At 43.0% G+C, this 22,517-nt stretch overlaps 1 protein-coding gene across 3 annotated transcripts in view; it reads right to left on the bottom strand.

Annotated features, from left to right (window-relative positions):
• arap3 (ArfGAP with RhoGAP domain, ankyrin repeat and PH domain 3) overlaps positions 1-22,517 on the bottom strand; it is a 363,864-nt gene that overhangs the window by 20,250 nt on the left and 321,097 nt on the right. For all 3 annotated transcript variants that reach the window (XM_087995078.1, XM_087995076.1, XM_087995077.1), the window contains exons 26-28: positions 18,816-18,901; positions 12,973-13,008; positions 4,925-4,988 (exon numbers count right to left, since the gene is read on the bottom strand). In XM_087995078.1, coding sequence (XP_087851204.1) covers positions 4,925-4,988; positions 12,973-13,008; positions 18,816-18,901 — 186 coding nt within the window. The remainder of the gene's footprint in view (positions 1-4,924; positions 4,989-12,972; positions 13,009-18,815; positions 18,902-22,517) is intronic.

Raw genomic sequence — 22,517 nt, forward strand, 5'->3', positions numbered from 1 at the left:
TTGCCTTTTGGTATAGCTAACTCAGTGATTTGTATCAAAAATCATGACAAAGTCTTAAGTAGGGAACAGATCTGGACAGACCACATGACATCAACTTACCAGAAATGTATCAGAAATGAAAGAGCAAACACAGCCTTGTAGATCTTACAAAGTCCTCTTGACCAACACCTGGGGACTCATGCCAAAATTGGGAAACTGTCACACAGACTAGTCAAGCAACCATCGGAGATGAGAATCCTCAAGGATTCATACCTCATGATGTCCCTGACACCACCATCACCATCTCTGGGTATGTCCCACTGGCAGGACAGACCCAGAATAAACATGCTAACACAGTGGTATACAGTTGTGAGTGAGTTGCCTTGGGAGTTCTCAACATCAACTCCAAACAGCATCAGATCAAGCAGGTGCAAGAAAACCTGCTGCAGATTACACATCCTGTCCTCCTTCAGCTGATGAATCAGTACTCATCCATGTTGAGCAACACTTGCAGGAAGAACTGAGAGTGGCAAGAGTACAGAATGTACTCTGGGTGGAGATTTCAATGTCCATAATCAAGACTGGTTCAGCAGCAGCACTATTGATTGAGGTGGTCAGGTCCTAAAGGACATTGCTTCGAGACTAGGTTTGGTGGTGATGGAACCGACAAGAGGGAAAAATACATTTGATCTTGTTCTTATCAATATATCTGTCACAGATACATCTGTCCAGGAAACTGTCAGCAAAAGTGACCTTCCCACATGCCTGTGGAGACAAAGTCTCATGTTCACCTTCAGGATACATTCCACCATGTTATCTGACTCTGCTGAGTAATCCACATGCTTACAGTGCCTGAGTTCCGACTATCAGAACAAATCTTCTTCACCCAGAACAAGGAATGAGAGGAGGACAAAGGAAGCATTTCGAAGATTCTCTGAAGGCTTCTTTTATGAAATGCAATATAGATGTCAACATATGGGAGATCTTCATTCAAAAGAAACTGGCTTGGAGGGAATTCTCACATGAGGAGACACAATTCTTCAAGAATACTCATCGGCAAGAGGAAGTATGCTGATGAGTTAGAGGTCGTGGCATATATTGGTACGAATGATATGGGCAAAGTAAAGAATGAGATCTTGCATCAAAAATTCAGAAGGTAGGGAGGACATTAAAAATAGTTGTAATCTCTGGATTACTCCCGGTTCCAAATGCTCGTGAGTTTAGAAATATGCAAATAGATCAGAAGAATGCATGGCTCAAGAGTTAGCACAAGATGTGGGGATTTCAGATTCCTGATCACTTGGACTGAATTTGGGGAAGGTGGGACGTTTCCAAATGGGACAGTCTGCACCTGAAACACATTGCGACCAACATCCTTGCAGGTAGGCTTGCTAATGCTGTTATGAGGAGTTTAAACTAGTCAGCCAGGGGAAGGGGACACATAATATCAATGAAACAGAGATACATCATGCTGCAGCAAAGGACATAGGTCACAATGAGCTCAGCTATGTTGAGTGTCAAGAAAGAAAGAACAAAGACAACAAAGAACAAAGAAAATTTACAGCCCAGGTACAGGCCCTTCGGCCCTCCAAGCCTGAGCCGATCCAAATGTACTGTCTAAACCTGTCAGTCAATTCCTAAGCATCTGTATCCCTCTGCGCCCCAGCTACTCATGCATCTGTCCAGACGCATCCTAAATGAATCTACCGTGCCTACCTCTACCACCTCTGCTGGCAACGCGTTCCAGACACCCACCACCCTCTGTGTGAAGTACTTGCTGCGTGTATCCCCCTTAAACTTTCCACCTCTCACCTTGAAAGCGTGACATCTCAATATTGAATCCTTCACTCTGTGAAAAAGCTTGTCTCTATCCATCCTGTCTATGCCTTTCATGATTTTGTAAACCTAAATTAGATCTCCCCTCAATCTCCTTTTCTCTAATGAAAACAAATCTAACTTACTCACCTCTCTTCATAGCTAGCACCTTTCATATCAGGCAACATCCTCGTAAACCTTCTCTGCCCCCTCTCCAGGGTCCTGATGATGGGCTTTTGCCCAAAACGTCAATTTTCCTGCTCCTCGGATGCTGCCTGACCTGCTGTATTTTTCCAGCACCACACTCTCAACTCTAATCTCCAGCATCTGCAGTACTCACTTTTGCCCTGTCAAGAGAGGAAGGCAAGGCTGGATGGTTTTAATGCTAGGGGGTAATATGTAAGACTGATGAGTTAAAGGCTTGGATTGATACATAGAAATATGGTATTGGTGAAATCACAGAAATGTGGTTGGGAAAAAGGCTGAACTGGCAACTCAGAATTCTGGGATATCTCAGCAGGTCTGGCAGCATCTGCGGAGAGAAATCAGAGTTGACATTTGGGTCAAGTGACCATTCCTCAGAACTGCATGATAATTTTAGAGTTGTGCAGAGTATTGGTTCGGTCATAACTGGAGTACTGTGTGCAGTTCTGGTTGCCTCACTATGGGAAAGATGTTCATCAGAATGTTGCCTGGGATACAGAAATTGAGCTATGAGGAAAGATTGGATACATTTGGATAATTTTCTTCGGGCAGAGGAAACTGAGAGCAGACTTGATTGAGGTGCACAAGATTATGAGGGGTATTTACAGGGTGAATAGAGAGCAGCTGTTCCCCTTTCTTGAGGGGTCAATCACGAGAGGGTGTAGTTTTAGGGTAAGGGGCAGGAGATTCAGAGAGGATTTTGGGAAGAACTTTTTCAGTCAGTGAATGGTGGGAATTTGGAATACAGTGCCTCAAAAGGCAGTGGAGGCTGGAAACCTTATAACCTTTAAAATATATTTGGATGAGCACTTCAAATATTATAACATTCAAAGATATGGGATAAGTGCAGGATATTGGGATTAGTGCACTCCTTGCAGTATTTATAGTGGTGCAGATACAATGGGCCAAGGGCCTTTTCTGCACTGTATTAATCTATGTATCTATGAAAAGAAACTGGAGAAAGCAATGCCAATGGCCTCAAGGCTAAATGTGTAGTTGGAGATGTGAATACAAGATTGTGCTCATCAATCACAAGATGATCCACAAAAACCATAACCAGGACATGGAATTTCCTTGGTGGACAATTATATTCATTAGTGAGTAATTGCCAATGATATTCTATGGGAAGACTTTGAATAGATCTAGTCATTCAATACTGGGCATTCATGAGGTGTAATTACCATCAGCAGAAGCAGAACTGTATACCAATACAATCTGCAACATCATGGTCTATCCCCAATTCTACCATTACCATCAAGATAGGCAATCAACCCTCATTCAAAGAAGAAGGCAGGAGGGTAGAGGTATACCTAAAAGTGAAGTGTCAACCCAGTTAAGCTACAAGACATGAATAAAGAAGCCGAACTCCTGAGGTGAAAAGACACTGACTGCTTTTGACATCAAGACAGCATTGGTCCTAGTGTGGCATTAAAGAGCAGAGCAAAATTGGCATCAGTGATAATCAGGGATAACATTCCATTTGTTGGAGTCAAAGCTAGCAAACAGAAAAATATTTGTGGTTGTTCGAAGTCAATCATCTCCCTCCCAGAACATCACTCCAGGGATTCCTCAGGAGAGTGCTCGTGGTCTTCCATCTTCTGTTGCTTCATAAGGTCAAAAGTGGGGATGTTTGCTAATAATTGCACATGTTCAACAGCACCATTTGTAATTCCTGAGAAACTAAAGCAATCTGTGCAAATGTGCAACAAGACATGGATAACATTTAAGGCATGGGGTGTTCAGTGGCAACTAACATTCACACTACACAAGTTAAGACAATGATAATTTCCAACAAGAGAGAACTTAATCATCATCTTTTGGTATTCAATGACATTACCATGGTTAAATACCCAACTATCAAAGTGCTGGTGATTACCATTGACCAGAAGAGGAATTGGACTGGCCATATCAACACTATGGCTACAAGATGAGGTCAGAGATTAGGAATCCTACAGTGAATACCTTACTTCTTGACCACTCAAAGTCTGTTTACTACCTTCACAACACAAATTAGGAGCATATGGAATACTAGGACAGAGCGAGGACTGCAGATACTGGAGAGTCAAAATTGATAAAGCGTGGTGCTGGAAAAAACACAGCAGGTCACGCAGCTTCCGAGGATGAAGAGAGCCAACTTTTCAGGTATAACCATTCTTCATGTCTGAAGAAGGGTTATGCCCGAAACATTGACTCTCTTGCTCCTTGGATACTGCCTGACCTGCTATGCTTTTTCCAGTCTATGCTCTATCAACTGTGATAGAACACTCCCCATTTGCATGGATGAGTGCAGCTCCAAAAACGCCATAGAAGCACAACACTATTCAAAACAAGCAGCCTGTTTAATTTTCACCACATCTACAAGCATCTACTCCCTCACGACTGACGCTCAGTAACACCTGTGTGTACCATCTTTCAGATGCACTGCAGAAATTCACAAAGACTCCTCCGATAGCACTTTCCAAACCCACGACCACCACCATCTCAAAACACAAAGACAGAAACTGCATAGGAGTATCATCATTTGCAAGATCCCCTACAACTTGGAAATATTCCATTGTTCCTTCAGTGTCACGGGGTTAAAAGTACTGGAATTCCCTCCTTAAAGGCATTCTGCATCTACTAAAAGCAAGAGGTTGAAGAAGATAGCTCACCGCCTGCTTCTCAAAAGCAAATAGGGATGGGCAATAAATGCTGGCCCAGACAGTGATGCACACGTCTGATGAAATAATTAGAAAATGGACCAAATAAACAGGAAAATGATGGGACCAATGTTCCAAATCAATATTTATCAGAATCTGACCTCCTGTCGAAGAACACACTCAGAGTATATGATAGGAAAATGCAAACATTTCATTGACAATGTGATTTATTGACACTTAACATGGCTTGTTATATTAAAGGCACAATATCTCTTGTTGTTTGTTACCTGAGCTCGAAGGATACTGGCTGTCCAATCCCACATCTCCGACTGCCCTGAACAACACAAGAACCTGCAACAGAACAGCTACAAATCATCAGTGACAAGCAGTTTGAGTGAAGAAGAAATCATTGCTATGTGAAACATCACCATTTTTGGAAGAAAGAAATTGGTTAGCTCTCGGATCCTCAGGTACAAAAGTATAGAAGTACAGTGAAAAGTGTATAAAGTTACTGCACAAGCAGCTATCTTAGGTACAAGTACCTAGCACAGAATCTTTAGAACAAGGTGGAAAGAAAGAACAAAGTCAAATACTGCAGTGTAAAACATATAAAATATGTTTTCTTAGTTTAATTAGAAAATAAGGAAATAAAGTCTTATCTGAGGAAGGATGTTCAGGTTAGAGGGTGAGTGCAGGAAAAGTGTACAAAATTGATTTCTGGGATGACAGGGCTGACAAATGAGGAGAGAATAAGTCAGTTAGGATTGCATTCACTGCAGTTTAGAAGAATGAGGGGGCAATCTCATAGAAACATTTAAAATTCTAACAGATTATATACATTAGATACAAGAAAGATGTTCCCAATGGTGGGGGAGTCCAGAACCAGGGTTATATTTTAAAATTAAGGTAAACCTTTTAGGACTGAGAGGAGGAGGAATTTCTTCACCCAGACAGCCTGTGGCATCACAGCCACAGAAAGTGGTTGAAAGCAAAACATTATATGTTTTCAAGAAGGAGGTTTATCTTCCTCTTGTGACTAAAGGGCTGAAGGGATATGGGAGGAGGGCGGGCTTAGGTAATTGAGCTCTATGATCAGTCATGCTCATACGGAGGGGTCGAATGGCCTGCACTTGCTCCTAACTTTTCGGTTTCTATGTGCAAATGTCATTTGTCTAGTACAGCTCAACATCAGGGTGGTCTTAGCTCTGAAACGTGTTGAATAGTTCCCAACTCATTCTGTGGAGAAGTTCATGCCAGTGGGAATCTGGGCGATGGGATTTGTGATTGCATTGGAGAGGGTGCAGAAGCTGGAGGATAGCAAAGGTAGCATCTTTGTTCATGAAGGCCAGCAAGAATAGTCTAGGTAATTACAGATCAGTTAGTCTGACATCAGTGGTGGGAAATTATTTTTGGTTATACAGAGTCAATGGGCCAAAGGGCTTCTTCTGTACTGTATTCTTCTATGGTTCTGTGAAGGGGTGTAGTTCTGTGGTTGGGGTGAGCATTGGTGCAATGACACTGTCTTACTTGACACCATTTTTCACATGTATTGGCCTGTGGTGAATCCACTGATGTGCAGCAGGTGGAGGATGGTGACAAATTTTTGTGAACAGCCAAATTTGAGGAAGCCTCATAACCCCTCCCAGTATTGAAGGCCTTTGTGTGTTGAAGAAGGCCATGTACAGAGGACACTGCCATTCTCTGCACTTGTCTTGTCTTGCTGTTAAAATAATAGTCATTCTGTCTTTTGATGGATGGAATCCACATTGTGATTCCAGAAGGCGCTCTTTAGCCCATCGGTACAGGCGATTGAGGAGGACATTTGCAAATAACAGGAAGACCCCTCTGTTGACACTGCAATTGGTCATATCTCCTTCCTTGATGCTGGTCATATTTATGACATGTCAGAGATTGGCTCTGACATGTCAGAGATCAACAATAAGTATACCGCTTTGGATACTGTTGGGGGGGGAATGCCTAGCAGGGGTAAACTGCAGTGACCGGGTCTCTGGCACGAGGTCCGGCTCTGAGGCTCAGAAGTGAAAGGGGGAGAGGAGGAGAGCGCTAGTTATAGGAGACTCTATAGTTAGAGGGACGGACAGGCGGTTCTGTGGATATGGGCGAGACTCTTGGATGGTTTGTTGCCTCCCGGGTGCCAGGGTCCGAGACGTCTCGGACCGTGTCTTCAGAATCCTTAATGGGGAGGGTGTGCAGCCAGAAGTCATGGTGCACGTTGGCACCAACGACGACATAGGTAGGAAGAGGGGTGGGGAGGTCATTCAGGAGCTCAGGGAGTTAGGCTGGAAGCTAAAAGCTAGGACGGACAGAGCCATCATCTCTGGGTTGTTGCCGGTGCCACGTGACAGTGAGGCAAGGAATAGGGAGAGACTGCAGTTGAACACGTGGCTGCAAGGATGATGTAGGAGGGAGGGCTTCAGATATTTGGACAATTGGACTGCATTCTGGGGAAGGTGGGACCTGTACAAGCAGGACGGGTTGCACCTGAACCAGAAGGGCACCAATATCCTGGGAGGTAGGTTTGGTAGCGCTCTTCAGGGGGGGGGGTTTAAACTAATTTGGCAGGGGAATGGGATCCGGACTTGTAGTCCAGCAAGTAGGCTAGCTATTTGTCAGGATGTCCAAGAATGTAGGGAGGCTGTGGAGAAGGTAGCACTGACAGGGAATACTTGCGGACACAGAGATGGGTTCAAGTGTGTATACTTCAACGCAAGGAGTATCAGAAATAAGGTGGGTGAACGTAAGGCGTGGATCGGTACCTGGGACTGTGATGTTGTGGCCATCACGGAAACGTGGATAGAGGAGGGACAGGAATGGTTGTTGGAGGTTCCTGGTTACAGATGTTTCAGTAAGATTAGGGAGGGTGGTAAAAAAGGAGGGGGGGGGGTGGCGTTGCTAATTAGAAATGGCATAATGGCTGCAGAAAGGCAGTTTGAGGGGGATCTGCCTTTGGAGGTAGTATGGGCTGAAGTCAGATTTAGGAAAGTAGCATTTACCTTGTTGGGTGTTTACTATAGGCCCCCCAATAGCAGCAGAGATGTGGAGAAACAGATTGGGAAACAAATTTTGGAAAGGTGCAGAAGCCACAGGGTAGTAGTCATGGGCGATTTCAATTTCCCAAATATTGATTGGAAGCTCTTTAGATCAAGTAGATTGGATGGGGCGGTGTTTGTGCAGTGTGTCCAGGAAGCTTTTCTAACTCAGTATATAGATTGTCCGACCAGAGGGGAGGCCATATTGGATTTGGTACTTGGTAACGAACCGGGACAAGTGATGGGCTTGTTAGTGGGTGAACATTTTGGTGATGGTGACCACAATTCTATGACTTTCACCTTGGTTATGGAGAGAGATAGGTGCGTGCAACAGGGTAGGTTTTACAATTGGGGGAAGGGTAAATACGATGCTGTAAGACAGGATCTGAGGAGCATAAGTTGGGAGCATAGGCTGTCAGGGAAGGATGTCGTGGAAATGTGGAACTTTTTCAAGGAACAGATACGACGTGTCCTTGATATGTATGTACCTGTCAGGCAGGAAAGAGATGGTCGTGTGAGGGAACCTTGGTTGACGAGGGAGGTTGAATGTCTTGTAAAGAGGAAGAAGGAGGTTTACATTAGGTTGAGGAAACAAGGTTCAGACAGAGCGTTGGAGGGATACAGGATTGCCAGAAGGGAGCTGAAGAAAAGGGTTAGGAGAGCTAAGAGAGGGCATTAAAAATCTTTGGCGAATAGGATCAAGGATAACCCAAAGGCATTTTATGCGTATGTGAGAAACATGAGAATGACGAGAACGAGGGTAGGTCCGATCAAGGACAGTAGTGGGAGACTGTGCATTGAGTTGGAAGAGATAGGAGAGGTCTTGAATGAGTACTTTTCTTCAGTATTTACAAACGAGAGGGACCGTATTGTTGAAGAGGAGAGTGTGAAACGGACTGGTAAGCTGGAAGAGATACTTGTTAGGAAGGAAGATGTGTTGGGAATTTTGAACAACTTGAGGATAGACAAGTCCCCCGGGTCTGACGGGATATACCCTAGGATTATGTGGGAAGCAAGAGAGGAAATTGCAGAGCCGTTGGCAATGATCTTTTCGTCTTGACTGTCAACGGGGGTGGTACCAGGGGACTGGAGAGTGGCGAATGTTGTGCCCCTGTTCAAAAAAGGGAATAGGGATAACCCCGGGAATTACAGGCCAGTTAGTCTTACTTCGGTGGTAGGCAAAGTAATGGAAAGGGTACTGAGGGATAGGATTTATGAGTATCTGGAAAGACACTGCTTGATTAGGGATAGCCAGCACGGATTTGTGAGGGGTAGGTCTTGCCTTACAAGTCTTATTGAATTCTTTGAGGAGGTGACCAAGCATGTGGATGAGGGTAGAGCAGTGGATGTAGTGTACATGGATTTTAGTAAGGCATTTGATAAGGTTCCCCATGGTAGGTTTATGCGGAAAGTCAGGAGGCATTGGATAGTGGGAAATTTGGCCAGTTGGATTGAGACCTGGCTAACCGGTCGAAGTCAGAGAGTGGTGGTAGATGGTAAATATTCAGCCTGGAGCCCAGTTACAAGTGGAGTTCTGCAGGGATCAGTTCTGGGTCCTCTGCTGTTTGTAATTTTTATTAATGACTTGGAAGAGGGAGTCGAAGAGTGGGTCAGTAAATTTGCAGATGATACGAAGATTGGTGGAGTTGTGGATAGTGTGGAGGGCTGTTGTCGGCTGCAAGGAGACTTAGATATGGTGCAGAGCTGGGCTGAAGAGTGGCAGATGGAGTTCAACCCTGTCAAGTGTGAGGTTGTTCATTTTGGAAAGACAAATAAGAATGCGGAATACAGGGTTAACGGTAGGGTTCTTAGTAAGGTGGAGGAGCAGAGGGATCTTGGGGTCTATGTTCATAGATCTTTGAAAGTTCCCACTCAGGTGGATAGAGCTTGTAAGAAGGCCTATGGTGTATTAGCGTTCATTAGCAGAGGGATTGAATTCAAGAGTCGTGAAGTGATGTTGCAGTTGTACAGGACCTTGGTTAGGCCACATCTGGAGTACTGAGTGCAGTTCTGGTCGCCTCACTTTAGGAAAGATGTGGAAGCTTTGCAGAGGGTGCAGAGAAGATTTACCAGGATGTTGCCTGGAATGGAGAATAGGTCATACGAGAATAGGTTGAGAGTGCTAAGCCTTTTCTCAGGGGTGACTTGATAGAGGTTTATAAGATGATCAGGGGAATAGATAGAGTAGACAGTCAGAAACTTTTTCCCCGGGTACAACAGAGTGTTACAAGGGGACATAAATTTAAGGTGAAGGGTGAAAGGTATAGGGGGGACGTCAAGGGTAGGTTCTTTACCCAGAGAGTGGTGGGGGAATGGAATGCGCTGCCTGTGGGAGTGGCAGAGTCAGAATTATTGGCGACCTTTAAGCGGCAATTGGATAGGTACATGGATGGGTGCTTAAGCTAGGACAAATGTTCGGCACAACATCGTGGGCCGAAGGGCCTGTTCTGTGCTGTATTGTTCTATGTTCTATGTTCTAAATATGACCATCATCAAGGAAGGAGATATGATCAATGGGGAATATGAGATCATTTATTTGTACCAAAATAGTCTCTCAGCTGTATTTCAGCAGATATACGTTTTGCACAAGCACCTTGCTAGTTCTTAGCTGTCACACAGCCTTGTCCACCTCATGGGGTTATGCTGAGAGTCTGGTGGTTAGCACACTGTGGTCATATGTAACCACATCAAGGACTGAATCTCGGCTGAGGTGATCCTTGGTGTTATTTCCAATGAGCACTCACTGTCTTGATGTTCTTGATGAGTTCCACTCTGTTCTTGGCTGCCAGAGAGGGATAAACCAAACATGGCTAACCAAAGCAGTTTAGAGAAGTATTAAGTTGAAAGAAAAAGCATACAAGGAGGCAAAACTCAGTGAAAGTCCCGAAGATGGGATAAATTCAAAATCCAGAAGGACGAGAAAAATAGTAAAGGCAGAAAAAGTAAACTACCAGGGCAAAGTTGTGAAGAATATAAAAATTGACAGTAAGAGCAAAACATATATTAAAAAAGGGAATAAAGATCAAAATAAATGAAGGCCCATTAGAAAATTAATCTGGGAAACAGCTACTGGAAACAAAGAAATGGGCAGAGGAGTTAAACAGATATTTTACATCAGATTTTATGATGATAAATACTTTGAACATCCTATTAATACTAAAAGGCATTTGGTTAGATTAGTTGACTGGACAGTTGGTTTGTGATACACAGTGACACCAACAGAATAGGTTTAATTCCAGCAGGTTACCGTGAAGGAATCTCTTTTTTAACCTCTTCCATTGCCTGAGATGTGGTGATGCTCAGGTTAAACTGCCACCAGATATTTATCTCTAATGGGAGAGCTGCTCTATGATCTGGTAAGACTACAGTGACCTTATCTTTAATATTGAAGATTACAGGAGACGCATTAAATACCATCATCATCACTACAGATGTAGCAATAGACAAACTCAAGGGGCTAAAGGCAGCTAAGTCCCCTGGCTCTGATGGCTTGTCGGCTCATTAACTACGTACACTGTTCGGCATTTTGGCGCTGGCTTTAGCTCAGCAGTTATTTCGATTTCACTCAAATCCCTCTAGTTACGTGTTTGCAGCTCGTCAACTACGGACACTGTGCAGCACCCTAATGGCTTGCATCTGAAGACTCTTTAAAAAAAAGTAGCTTTTGAGATAGTGGATGCATTGGCTGTAATTTCTCAAAAATCATTGGAGTCTAGAGGAGTACCAGAGGATTGTAAAATTGCCAATCTATTCCATAAGAGAGGGAGACCAATTAGTCCAACATCTATTATTAGAAGAATGTTGGAAATAGTTAATTAAAAATTAATAGCAGAATATTTGGAAAATCATAATCTAATCAAGCAGAGTCAGCACAACTTCATGAAAAGGAAATCATGTCTGACTAATTTATTGGAGTTTTTTTGAGGAAGTTTCAAACAGAGTTGATATAGGAGATCCCGCAGATGTGTTGAATTTGGACTTCCAGAAGTCGCTTGACATAAAAGGTTAAGTCATATGATAAAAGCCTTTTGGATGTAATATTTTGTGTGGATAGAGAATTGGCTCATGGGAGGTAACAGGGAGTGGGATTAAGGGTTTCTTTTTCAAGTTGGTCCCTCATATCCAATGGTTTCCACCAGGTTCATTTGCTGGGACCACAACAGTTTACAATATATATTAATGACTTGGTAAAAGGGAGTGAGTGTATTGTAGCTAAATTTGCAGTTGACACGAAAATAGGTAGAAAGGCAAGTTGCAAGGGATGCGACAGTTAACAGAGGGATGTTGATAAATTAAATTGGCAAAATTTGGCAAATTTAATACACTCATATAATGTGGAAAAATGTAAAGTTGTTCATTTTGGAAGGGCGAACAAAAGAGTAGACTATTACTTAAATGGAGAAAAACTGCAGAAAACATTATATAAGGAAAGATATTATTTCATTGAAGGCATTTCACAGAAAGGTTCACTAGGATGGTCAAAGGAGATTAAAAGGTAATCTCATTGAAACATATAGGATTCTGAAGAGGCTTGATACTTTAAATGCTGAGAGGATATTTCCTCTCATGGGGAGAGTCTAGAAACAGAGGACATAGACTCAGAATAAAAGGTATCAATTTAAGAATGAGATGAGGATGAATTTCTTCTCTCAGTGGGTTGTAAGTCTTTGGAACTCTTTGCTACAGAGAGCTATATGGGCAGAATCCTCATGCATATTTAAGGCTGAGATTGTTAGATTCTTCGTCAGTAAAGGAATCAAGGGTTAAGGGAATCAAGGGTAAGAAAGTTTTTTTTATTTATCACTTGTCAGACATGAGCATCGCTGGCTGACCAAAATTTACTGCACACCCTTAGCTCTTCTGGAACTAAATGGCTTGCTCGGCCATTTCAGAGGGCAGTTGAGAGTCAACTATATTGTTGTGGATCTGGAGTTATTTGCAGGCCAGACTAGGTGGGGATGGAAGATTTCCTTCCCAGAAGGGCATTAGTGACCCAGTTGAGTTTTTCTGACAATCGACAATGGTTTCATAGTCATTGATAAATTCTTAATTCTGAATTTTTTCGTCCAGAATAGTTGTAAGGAATGTCAGATCAACTATGATTCAATTGAATGGTAGAGCAGACTTGATGGGCCCAACAGCCTACTCCTGTTCCTATTTCACATAGTCTTATGAAAGTAGATTGAAAGAAGCTGAAATACCACAGCTTCAGGGGAGAATGAGATTGATTGCTCCAATATAACAAGATGCTGGTAGGTGCATGAGGAACAAAACTTGTTACTTACCACTGCTGCTTATCTGAGCATATAGTAAATCCCCACCTACAAAGGAAAGGGAAGTGGTCAGCTATTGAGAGAGTCAACAGTGCGCAGAATCAAAACATTTCAATAAAAATAAAACAATACTTTTGCAGAGAATCACAAGTATAAGATCTTGACAAACAAAACTCTTCCTTTAGATGAGTCTACAAAGTTAAAGGTGTGTTAACATTTCCAGAATAATCAATAGGATGTTACTTTTATGAGTTAACTACCTTACAGTGCTCTGACTATGTAGAGTGCAGATAAATCCGATTACACACAGAAGTCCATGCCGAAGTCCATGTGGTCTTGTTGGTTGCCTAGCCAGTATAATAAATGAACTAATAGTTGGAACAGTTTCTGCAGTGACTGTAAAGAGGTGAGCTAGGTGGACCTCATTGAATATGAGTTTCCTGATTGGGCCCTGGGTCAATCAATGAGCCTTAGCTGACAGGTATAAACAGGAGTGTCAGGGGTTCTACTCACTCCAGGAGCCAGCTCTGAGCTAGCTGGGTCAGTGTCATGTTCTATATAAATAAAGGATAGCCCAAAGGAGAGGAACGCGTGATAGCATATGAGTCATGGAGAGTCATAGAGCCCTACATCATGGAGAAAGGCCCCTTGGCCCAAACTGGTCCATGCTGACCAAAATATCCATCCACGTTAACACCATTTCCCTGCACTTGGCCCATAACCTTTTAATGTACCCTCCTCCACTACTTCCACTGGCAGCTCATTCGACATGTGTACCACCCACTGTGTGAAAAAGGTTGTCCCTAACTCCCTTTTGTTCTTTCCCCTCTATCCTTCAACTGATGCCTTCTTGACCTTGATTCTCCAATCCTGGGAAAAAGACTGAATGCATTCACCCTATCAATGCCTCTCATGATTTTATACCCTTCTATAAGGTCACTCCTCAGTGTCCTATGCTCTAAAGAGAAAAGTCCGAGCTTATCCAACCTTTCCCTATATCTCACAACATTAAGTCTGGGCAATATCCTTGTAAATTTCTTCGGCACTCTTTACAGTTCAATAACTTCCTTCCTATAGCAAGGTAACCAAAACTGAATACAATATTCCAAGTGCGACCTCATCAACATCCTGTACAAGTCCAAATAACTTCCCACCTTCTATACTCAATGCACTGACTGATGAAGGCCAGTGTGCCAAAAGCCTTCTTCACTGCCCTATCTACCTGTGTCTCTACTTTTAGAGAACCGTGCACCTGAACTCCAAGATCCCTCTGTTCCACAACACTCCTAAAGGCCTCACCCTTCACCATGAAACTCCTACTTTGATTTGACTTTCCAAAATGCAAGACCTCACACTTACCTATATTAAACTCAATTTGCCATTTCTTGACCCATTTCCCCAGCTGATCAAGGTCCTGCTGCAACTTCTGATATTCTTCACTGTCCACAATACTGCCTATTTTAGTGTCATCAGCAAACTTACTAATCATGCCTTGTACATTCTCATCCAAATCATTGATATTGATAACAAACAGCAATGGGCCCAGCACCAACCCCTGAGGCACTCCACTAGTCACAGGCTTCTAGTCTGACAAGCATTCTTCCACTATTACCCTATGCTTTCTAACATCAAGTCAACTGTGTATCTAATTTGCCAGCTCTCCTGGATTCTATGGGATCTAATCTTCCTGAGCAGCCTATCATGTGGAACCTTATCAAAGGCCGAACTAAAATCCATTTAGACTACGTCTACTGTCCTGCCCTCATCAACCTTCCTGGTCATTTCATCAAAGAAGTGCTTCCTGGACTTTGGCTAATGTCGAACAAAGATATGCCCAGATAGAGAAGGAAAGTTTGGCGGTCATCTTTGTGTGGGGAAGTTCCAACAATACCTTTATGGACATAAAGTTGTAACAGTAACAGACAACAAATCCCTGAGGAGGGACTACTTAAAGAGGGCAGGGCAGTGCCACCAATAGCTGCAGGTCGAATTCAGCGGTGGGCTCTTATTCTGAGTGCATACAATTACAAGTTGGAACACTGTCTGTGAGGCCAAGTGGCAAATGTGGGTGCTTTGAGCTGCCTCCCACTGGTAGATATCCCACCAGTGGTGTTGCTATTCGAACAGTCTATTCTGGTTTTAAACATCCTGGCCACCCTTCTGGTCAATGCTGACAATATCAAACTGTGGACTCAAAAAGATCCCATCCTGACAAATCTAAAACAGCTGGTGGTGATGGGGGAAATAAAAGGGCCATCACAACAGAATCAAAATCTCTCTGGACCCGGTGAGACCAGATCACCATAGAGGACAGCATATTATTATGGGGGACAAGAGTCCCAAGCAAAGGTCACAACCAGATACTGTTTGAATTTCACCATGGCCATTCAGGGGTTTCCAAAATGAAGATGTTGGCAAGAAGTTATGTCTGATAGCCAGGATTGGATGCCAACATAGTTGTGTTCATGGAGCAGTACCAAGAGTGCCAATAAGGTCAAAACTTACCTCCAGCTGCTCTCCCACATTTGTGGGAATGGCCGGATAAACCCTGGATTCAGTTTCATGTCGACTATGCCAGTCCTTTCATGGGCTCTACGCTTTAAGTTTTGTGGATGCCCATTTAAAGTGGTTGGATGTGCATAGAGTTCATTCATCAAACATGAGTTTAAAAGTTGCAAGCATCTTTTGCAATACATGGACACTCGGAGATGTTGGTCACAGACAACAGGCCATCATTTACCAGCAGCAATTTGAGTATTTCCTAAAGTTGAATGGCATCCACCATATAAGGACACCTCTATGCCATCAATCATCCAATAGCCCAGTGGAAAAAGCTGACCAAACTTTGAATACAGGCTTTAAGAAATAGCCTATAGTTTCACTAGCTACCAAATTTCTGTCCTGATTTCTATTTGATTATCAAACCATCCCTTATACAATTACAGGGATAACCCCAGCAGAGTTACTAATGGGGAGAAGACTCTGCACCAAGTTAAACTTGATTTTCCTGAAGAAGGCATGGGAATGTTGGGGGAATGGCAGAGGGGGAAAGGTTAAAATTGCATCAAGAATGCCAATATTGGACAGGATTCCTCTAAGTGAGAGAGATTATTTACTTCAAGGGAAGAAGTTTGGTGTCAAAACCACAAGACTGGTCCTGCTTGGGTAACAAGCATAACTGATATGAGGTCAAGTCCGATTACATACAAAGTTTGGATAGATGAGGCTGTCCTGGACAAGCATGTACACCATATGAAAGCTGCAATCTCACAAACTGGGCAGGAACAAAACATACCCGGCCCGGCCCCTTAGAACATCCGCAGCGTTGTCAGAACTCGTGGGTTCTTCCCCTCTGCCTAGGGTCAAAGAAACCTCTGAAGACAGCATGGACATGGAAGATTTTGCAGCCTTGACGTTGTTATCACCTGAAGAAGATAAATTTCGGCCAAGATGTTCTGGATGCAAGAGGTAGGCTATGATCCGATACACGCTACCTGTACCTGAGGCAACATCAGAGGAACCGGATTTGGTGCAAAAATACCCCAGGAGAAGCTACAGGAAAAAGGATGGGCCTACACCCCAGGATGAGGAATGTAGTGATTGGAACGAGATCAGCTAGCTGGACCTCATAGAATGAGTTCCCTGATTGGGACTATTAACCTGGTCCAATCAGGGGGAGCCCTGGCTGACAGATAGAAACAGGAGTGTTAGCAGTTCTTCTCACTCTCGGAGTCAGCTCTGTGCTAGCTGAGTCAGTGTCATATACTATGCACATGTTAATAAAGGGTAACTTGGTGACTGGATACCCGCCTTCATGGAGTTATTTCAGTTTCAGCTCATGAATGCTGAGCGTCATTAAATTTTCCTCTGTTATTTCAATAAAGCATGTGCTCTTAAAGACAAGGGAGCACTCAAGGACACAAGGAAGCACAGAGCAAGACAGGGATCTAATGGCATTTATCTACACATCCCTGAAGGTGGCTGGACAGGCTAAATGTGTAACTAAGAATGTATATAAGCCACCTGCCTTTATCAGTCATGGCATAGATTATAAGAGCAAGGGAAGTTATGTTGAAGCTGTATAGAACTTTGGTTGGTCCACAGCTGGAGTACTGTGTGCAATTCTGGTCACTACACTATAGGAACTATATGATTGACTGTGTGCGATTCTGGTCACTACACTATAGGAACTATATGATTGTACTGGAGGCAGTGCAAAGAAGATTCACCAGGATTTTGCTTGTGAAAGAACATTTCAGGTTTGAAGAGAAGCTGGATAAGCTCGCATTGTTTTCTTTGGAGCAGAGAAAGCTCAGATGGGAGCTGACCGAGGTGTATAAGATTATGATGGACATGAACAGGGTGAATATAAAACAGCTCTTTCCCTTAGTTCAGGGGTCAATAACATAGAATCCCTACAGTGTGGAAACAGACCCTTTGCCCCAACAATCCTCTGAAAAGCAACTCACCCAATTCCTCTAACTAATGCAACTAACCTAAACATCTCTGAGCAATTTAGCATAGCCAATTCACCTAAACTGCATATCTTCGGACTGTGGGAGGAAACTGGAGCACCCAGAGGAAACCCACACAGACACAGGAAGAATGTCGCCTGAGGCTGGGTTTGAACCCGGGTCCCTGGGGCTGTGAGGCAGCAATGTGAACCATTGAGCCACTGTGCTACCCCTCAAAGGGATGTAATTTTAAAGTAAAAGGAGATTTAGCGAGGGTTTGAGGAAAGACAATTTGACCCAGAAGGCGATGAGAGCCTGGAATGCACTGCCTAGGAGGAGTAGTTGAGGCGAGAAACCTCACAACCTTTAATAAATACTTGGATAAGCACTTGAATTATTCTAACATATGGACCTAGCACAGACAAGTGGGACTAGTATAGTTATTTGTATCTTTTTGTTTATGCAGACTTAAAGGGCCGAAGAGCCTCTTCTGTACTATCTGATTCTATGATTCTATAAATGTGACCCGAGCCTCTCACTTCCATTAATATATTGAATAGTTTTATCCAAATGGAACTATGATTTAGAGCAGTCTACACCGCCACCATTCCCGAAGCCTGGAGGAAGAATGCCTCATCTTCCACCTCGGAACACTTCAACCCCATGGCATCAATGTGGATTTCATCAGTTTCTTCATTTCCCCTTCCCCCACTTCACCCCTGCTCCAGCCTTCCAGCTCAGCACTGTCCCCATGACCTGTCCTACCTGCCTATCTTCTTTCCCACCTATCCACTCCACCCTCCTCTCTGACCTATCACCTTCATCCCCACCCCCATTCACCCATTGTACTCTTTGCTACCTTCCCCCACCCTCCTCTCTGACCTATCACCTCTATCCCCACCCCCACCACCATTCACCTATTGTACTCTCTGCTATTTTCTCCCCACCCCCACCCCCTTTCCATTTATCTCTCCACTCTGCAGGCATCCTGCCTCTATTCCTGCTGAAGGGCTTTTTCCTGAAACGTCGATTTTCCTGCTCCTCGGATGCTGCCTGACCTGCTGTGCTTTTCCAGCACCACTCTAATCTAGACTCTGATTTCCAGCATCTGCAGTCCTTGTTTTTAACCTAATCCCTCATCTCTGTCCATTGCTCAGTCAGGGAACTGAAGTCAGTTTCAGCACCTGTTGCTGAGACAGTTAACCTCAGAATGTGTCAGCTGGATTGGCATCTTTATGTACTGAACTTGTCACATACATTTGTGTCTTTGATTGTTACTGAGTTACTGAATGAGATTTAATTTTCAATTTTCTCCTATTATTTCCTCCATGCAGCCAAGATGATAAATGGCCTCCTCTGTGTTGTAACAATTCTGTGAATGAGCATGAATGATGCACTTACTGCACTGTTGGTGCCTTCAGCTTCTTCTTAATGCCCAGGTAAACCTTCAGTGAGAGAACAGACCATTCCCGTTCAGGCTTGGAGCTCTGCAAAATATAACCTTATTAGACAATCATGTTCCTTTTTAAGTTTGCTCTTGTTAATCAAGATCTTAATCCTGAAATTGTGTGGATTATTTCTTTAATCACTTTATGGGATTGTCCTTGCCTGTTGATTACTGTACTAACAGCTTTCATTCTCACATTAAATATGGGAATAGGTTGAAATAAGTTGCACACGGAAGATAAAAGTTCATAGGTTTCAGCCTTCATGTCAACTAATCATAGAATCATACAGTGTAGAAGAGGCCCTTAATCTCATTGACTATGCACTGTTAAAACGCTATTTGAAATCTACACTGTTTCCATTTTTAACCATTTATCCCATATTCGTATTTGTATTGAATTATTATAATGTATTTTTTGTATTCATTCACAGGATGTGGGTGTCACTGGCCAGGCCAGTATTCAGTTCTGACTCCTAATTGCCCATAGGGCATTTGAGAGCCAACCACATTGCTGTGGACCTGGAGTCAAATGTCGGCCAGACGAGTTAAGGATGACAGTTTCCTTCCTTAAAAGGCATTAGTGAACCAGATGGGCTTTTCCAACAATTGACCATTGTTTCAATGGCCATCATTAGCCCTCCTAATTACAGTTTACATCGAATTCAAATTCCACCATCTGTCACAGTGGAGATTTGAACCCAAGTCCACAGAACATTTTGGGTCTGTGGATTAATAGTCAAGTGATAATATATCTAGGCCATCATTTCCTCAAATTATAACATTAAAAGTACTTTGTAAAGTATTCCCACCATCCTTTGCATGATTTTGTTTTTGCATCAAATTGTCTTTGAAATTTCTGCTTTTCACCTTAAATTTATGTCCCTTGTCGTTATTCTCCCTGCTAAGAGAACAACTAATCATCTAATTGCTAATCATCTATCAGTTAATCATTTATAATCATCCTATTCATTTTCCTCATAATCTTATTCACCTCTATCAGGTTCCCTCTCAGCCTTCTCTGCTCCAAACAAAAAAACCTGAGCTTATCCAGCCTCTCTTCAGAATTAAACTGCTCTAAGCCAGGACACATCCTCATGAATCTCTTCAGCAAATCCTCCAATGAAACCATATCCTTCCTATAATGTAGAGACCAGAACTGCACACAGTACCCTGACTGTGGCCTAACCAAGGTTCTGCTCTCATAATCGATGCCAAATCTGATAAATGCAAATGCCCCAAATGCCTTCTTAACTATACTGCTGACCTGTCCTGCTGCCTTCAGGAATCTGTGGACAAGATCCCAAAGATCCCTCTGAGCTTCTAGTATCCTGCCATTCATTGAGTTCTTTCTTGTCTTGTTCTTTCTTCTAAAATGCATCATCTCACAATTATCAATTCTATCTGCCACTGATCTGCCCATCTGACCAACCCATCAATATCCTCCTGTATCCTTGGACTTTCGTCTTCACTGTTAACCACCCAGCCAATCTTTGTGTTGTCTGCAAACGTATTTAATATTGCCCTCACATTTACTTCTACATTGTTTATATTGAACAATAAAGACCCAGCACTGATTCAGGTAGTATGCCTCTGCTTACTGGCCTCCAGTCTTGCAAACAGCCTTCTACCATCAGTAAGCCAATTTTGGACATAACTTGCCAAGTTACCCTGGATCTCATGAGCTTTTACCTTTGTTATCAGTTTCCCTTGTGGGACTTTGTCAAAGGCTTTGCTAAAATCCATACAAACTACATCCACAACAGATGCTCAGGAGCAGCAGTGTGTACTATCTACAAGATGCACTGCAAAATTCACCAAAGATCCACCTTCAAAACCCATGACCACTGACATCTAGAAGGACAAGGGCAGCAGATATATGGGAATGCCATCACCTTCGAGTTCCCCTCCAAGCCACTCACCATCTTGACTTGGAAATATAACGGCATTCTTTCACTGTTGCTGGGTCAAATGGCATTGTGAGTCAATCCACAGCAGGTAGACTGCAGTGGTTCAAGAATGCAGCTCACCACCACCTTCTCAAGGACAACTAGGGATGGGTAATAAATGCTGGCCTAGTCAGTGATGCCCACAACCCCCAAAATGAATACTATTTTTTAAAAAAATGTACAATCCTCATTACATACCTGGTCATCTTGCCAAAAATCTTGATCAAATTTGAATAGCATGACCTCCTTCCGACAAAGCTATGCTGATGAGTGATTTGGCTTATGAAGAGAGTTTGAGCTTGTACTCTTTAAAATCATAGAATCTCAAAAGTGTGGTACAGGCCATTAAGCCCATCAAATCCACACTGACCCTCCAAAGAACACCCCTCCCATCCTCATAACCCTGCATTTTCCATGACTAATCCACATAGCCTGCACATCCCTGGACACTATGGGTAATTTAATCCATCTAATCTAAACATCTTTGGACTATCAGAGGAAACCAGAATACCCAGAGAAAACCCACACAGAAACAGGGAGAATGTGGAAACTCCACAAAGACAATCACCCAAGGGTAGAATTGAACCTGGGTCGCTGGTGTTGTGAGACCACACTGCTAACCACTGAGCCAACGTGTCAGCACATGAGCTTAAAGGAATTAAACAAAATCGAATTGTGGTATACAAGATACTAAAAAAGATTGATAAAGTCAGCAGAGAGGATTGTTCCTCTTTTAGTACAATCTTGAACAAAAGGTCATAGTTTTAGGATAAAGGGAAGCCAATATGTAACAGATATGAGGAGAAATTACTTCTCTGAAAGAGTCATAAATTTGAGGAATTTATTATCCCAGAGTGCAATTGACATTGAGTAACAGTAAGGAGATAAATTTTTATTTAGTAGTGGGTTGAAGGGTTATGGTGTATGGGCAGCAAGTGGAGTTGATTAGATTAGATTCCCCACAGTACGGAAACAGGCCCTTCGGCCCAACAAGTCCACACCAACCCTCTGAAGAGCGACTCCACCGAGACCCATTCCCCTACCCTATATTTACCCCTGACTAATGCACCTCACACTATGGGCAATTTAGCATGGCCAATTGACCTGATCTGCACATCTTTGGATTGTGAGAGGAAACTGGAGCACCCGGAGAAATCCCACGCAGACATGAGGAGAAAGTGCAAACTCCACACAGTCGCCTGAGGCGGGAATGAGATGAGATGAAATCAGCCATGATTTTATTAAATGCTGGAGCAGGCCCGTAGGGCTGAATTGCCTCCTCCTGCTCCTGGTTCTTATATTCTGATACTATCTCACAGCCAAGACAACAAATAAACTTTGAGTCCAACAGCATGGAGACAGCCCTTTGGCCCAAACTGGTCCCTGTTGGCCAAAACATTAGTCCACACTAACCCCATTTCCCTGCACTTGATCCATAACCTTTTTAACCTTTTCTATCCATGTATTTCTCCAATTGCCTTTCAAATGCTGTTAATGTACCTTCCTCAACCACTTCTGCTCAATCCATATGTATGCCACCCTCTGTGTAAAAAAAGAGGTTCCCTTTTATTCTTGCCCCTCAACCTTAACTGTTGCCCTCTAGTTCGTGATTCCCCAACCCTGGGAAAAAAGACTAAGTACATTCACCTTATCTGTGCCTCTCATGATCTTATACACTTTAATATGGTCCTCCCTCAGTCTCCTAATACT

The sequence above is a fragment of the Chiloscyllium plagiosum genome, unplaced genomic scaffold, assembly GCF_037043375.1.
Source record: "Chiloscyllium plagiosum isolate Xiang-an unplaced genomic scaffold, Cpla_swu_hap1 HiC_scaffold_16, whole genome shotgun sequence".
NCBI classification, from domain to species: Eukaryota; Metazoa; Chordata; class Chondrichthyes; order Orectolobiformes; family Hemiscylliidae; genus Chiloscyllium; species Chiloscyllium plagiosum.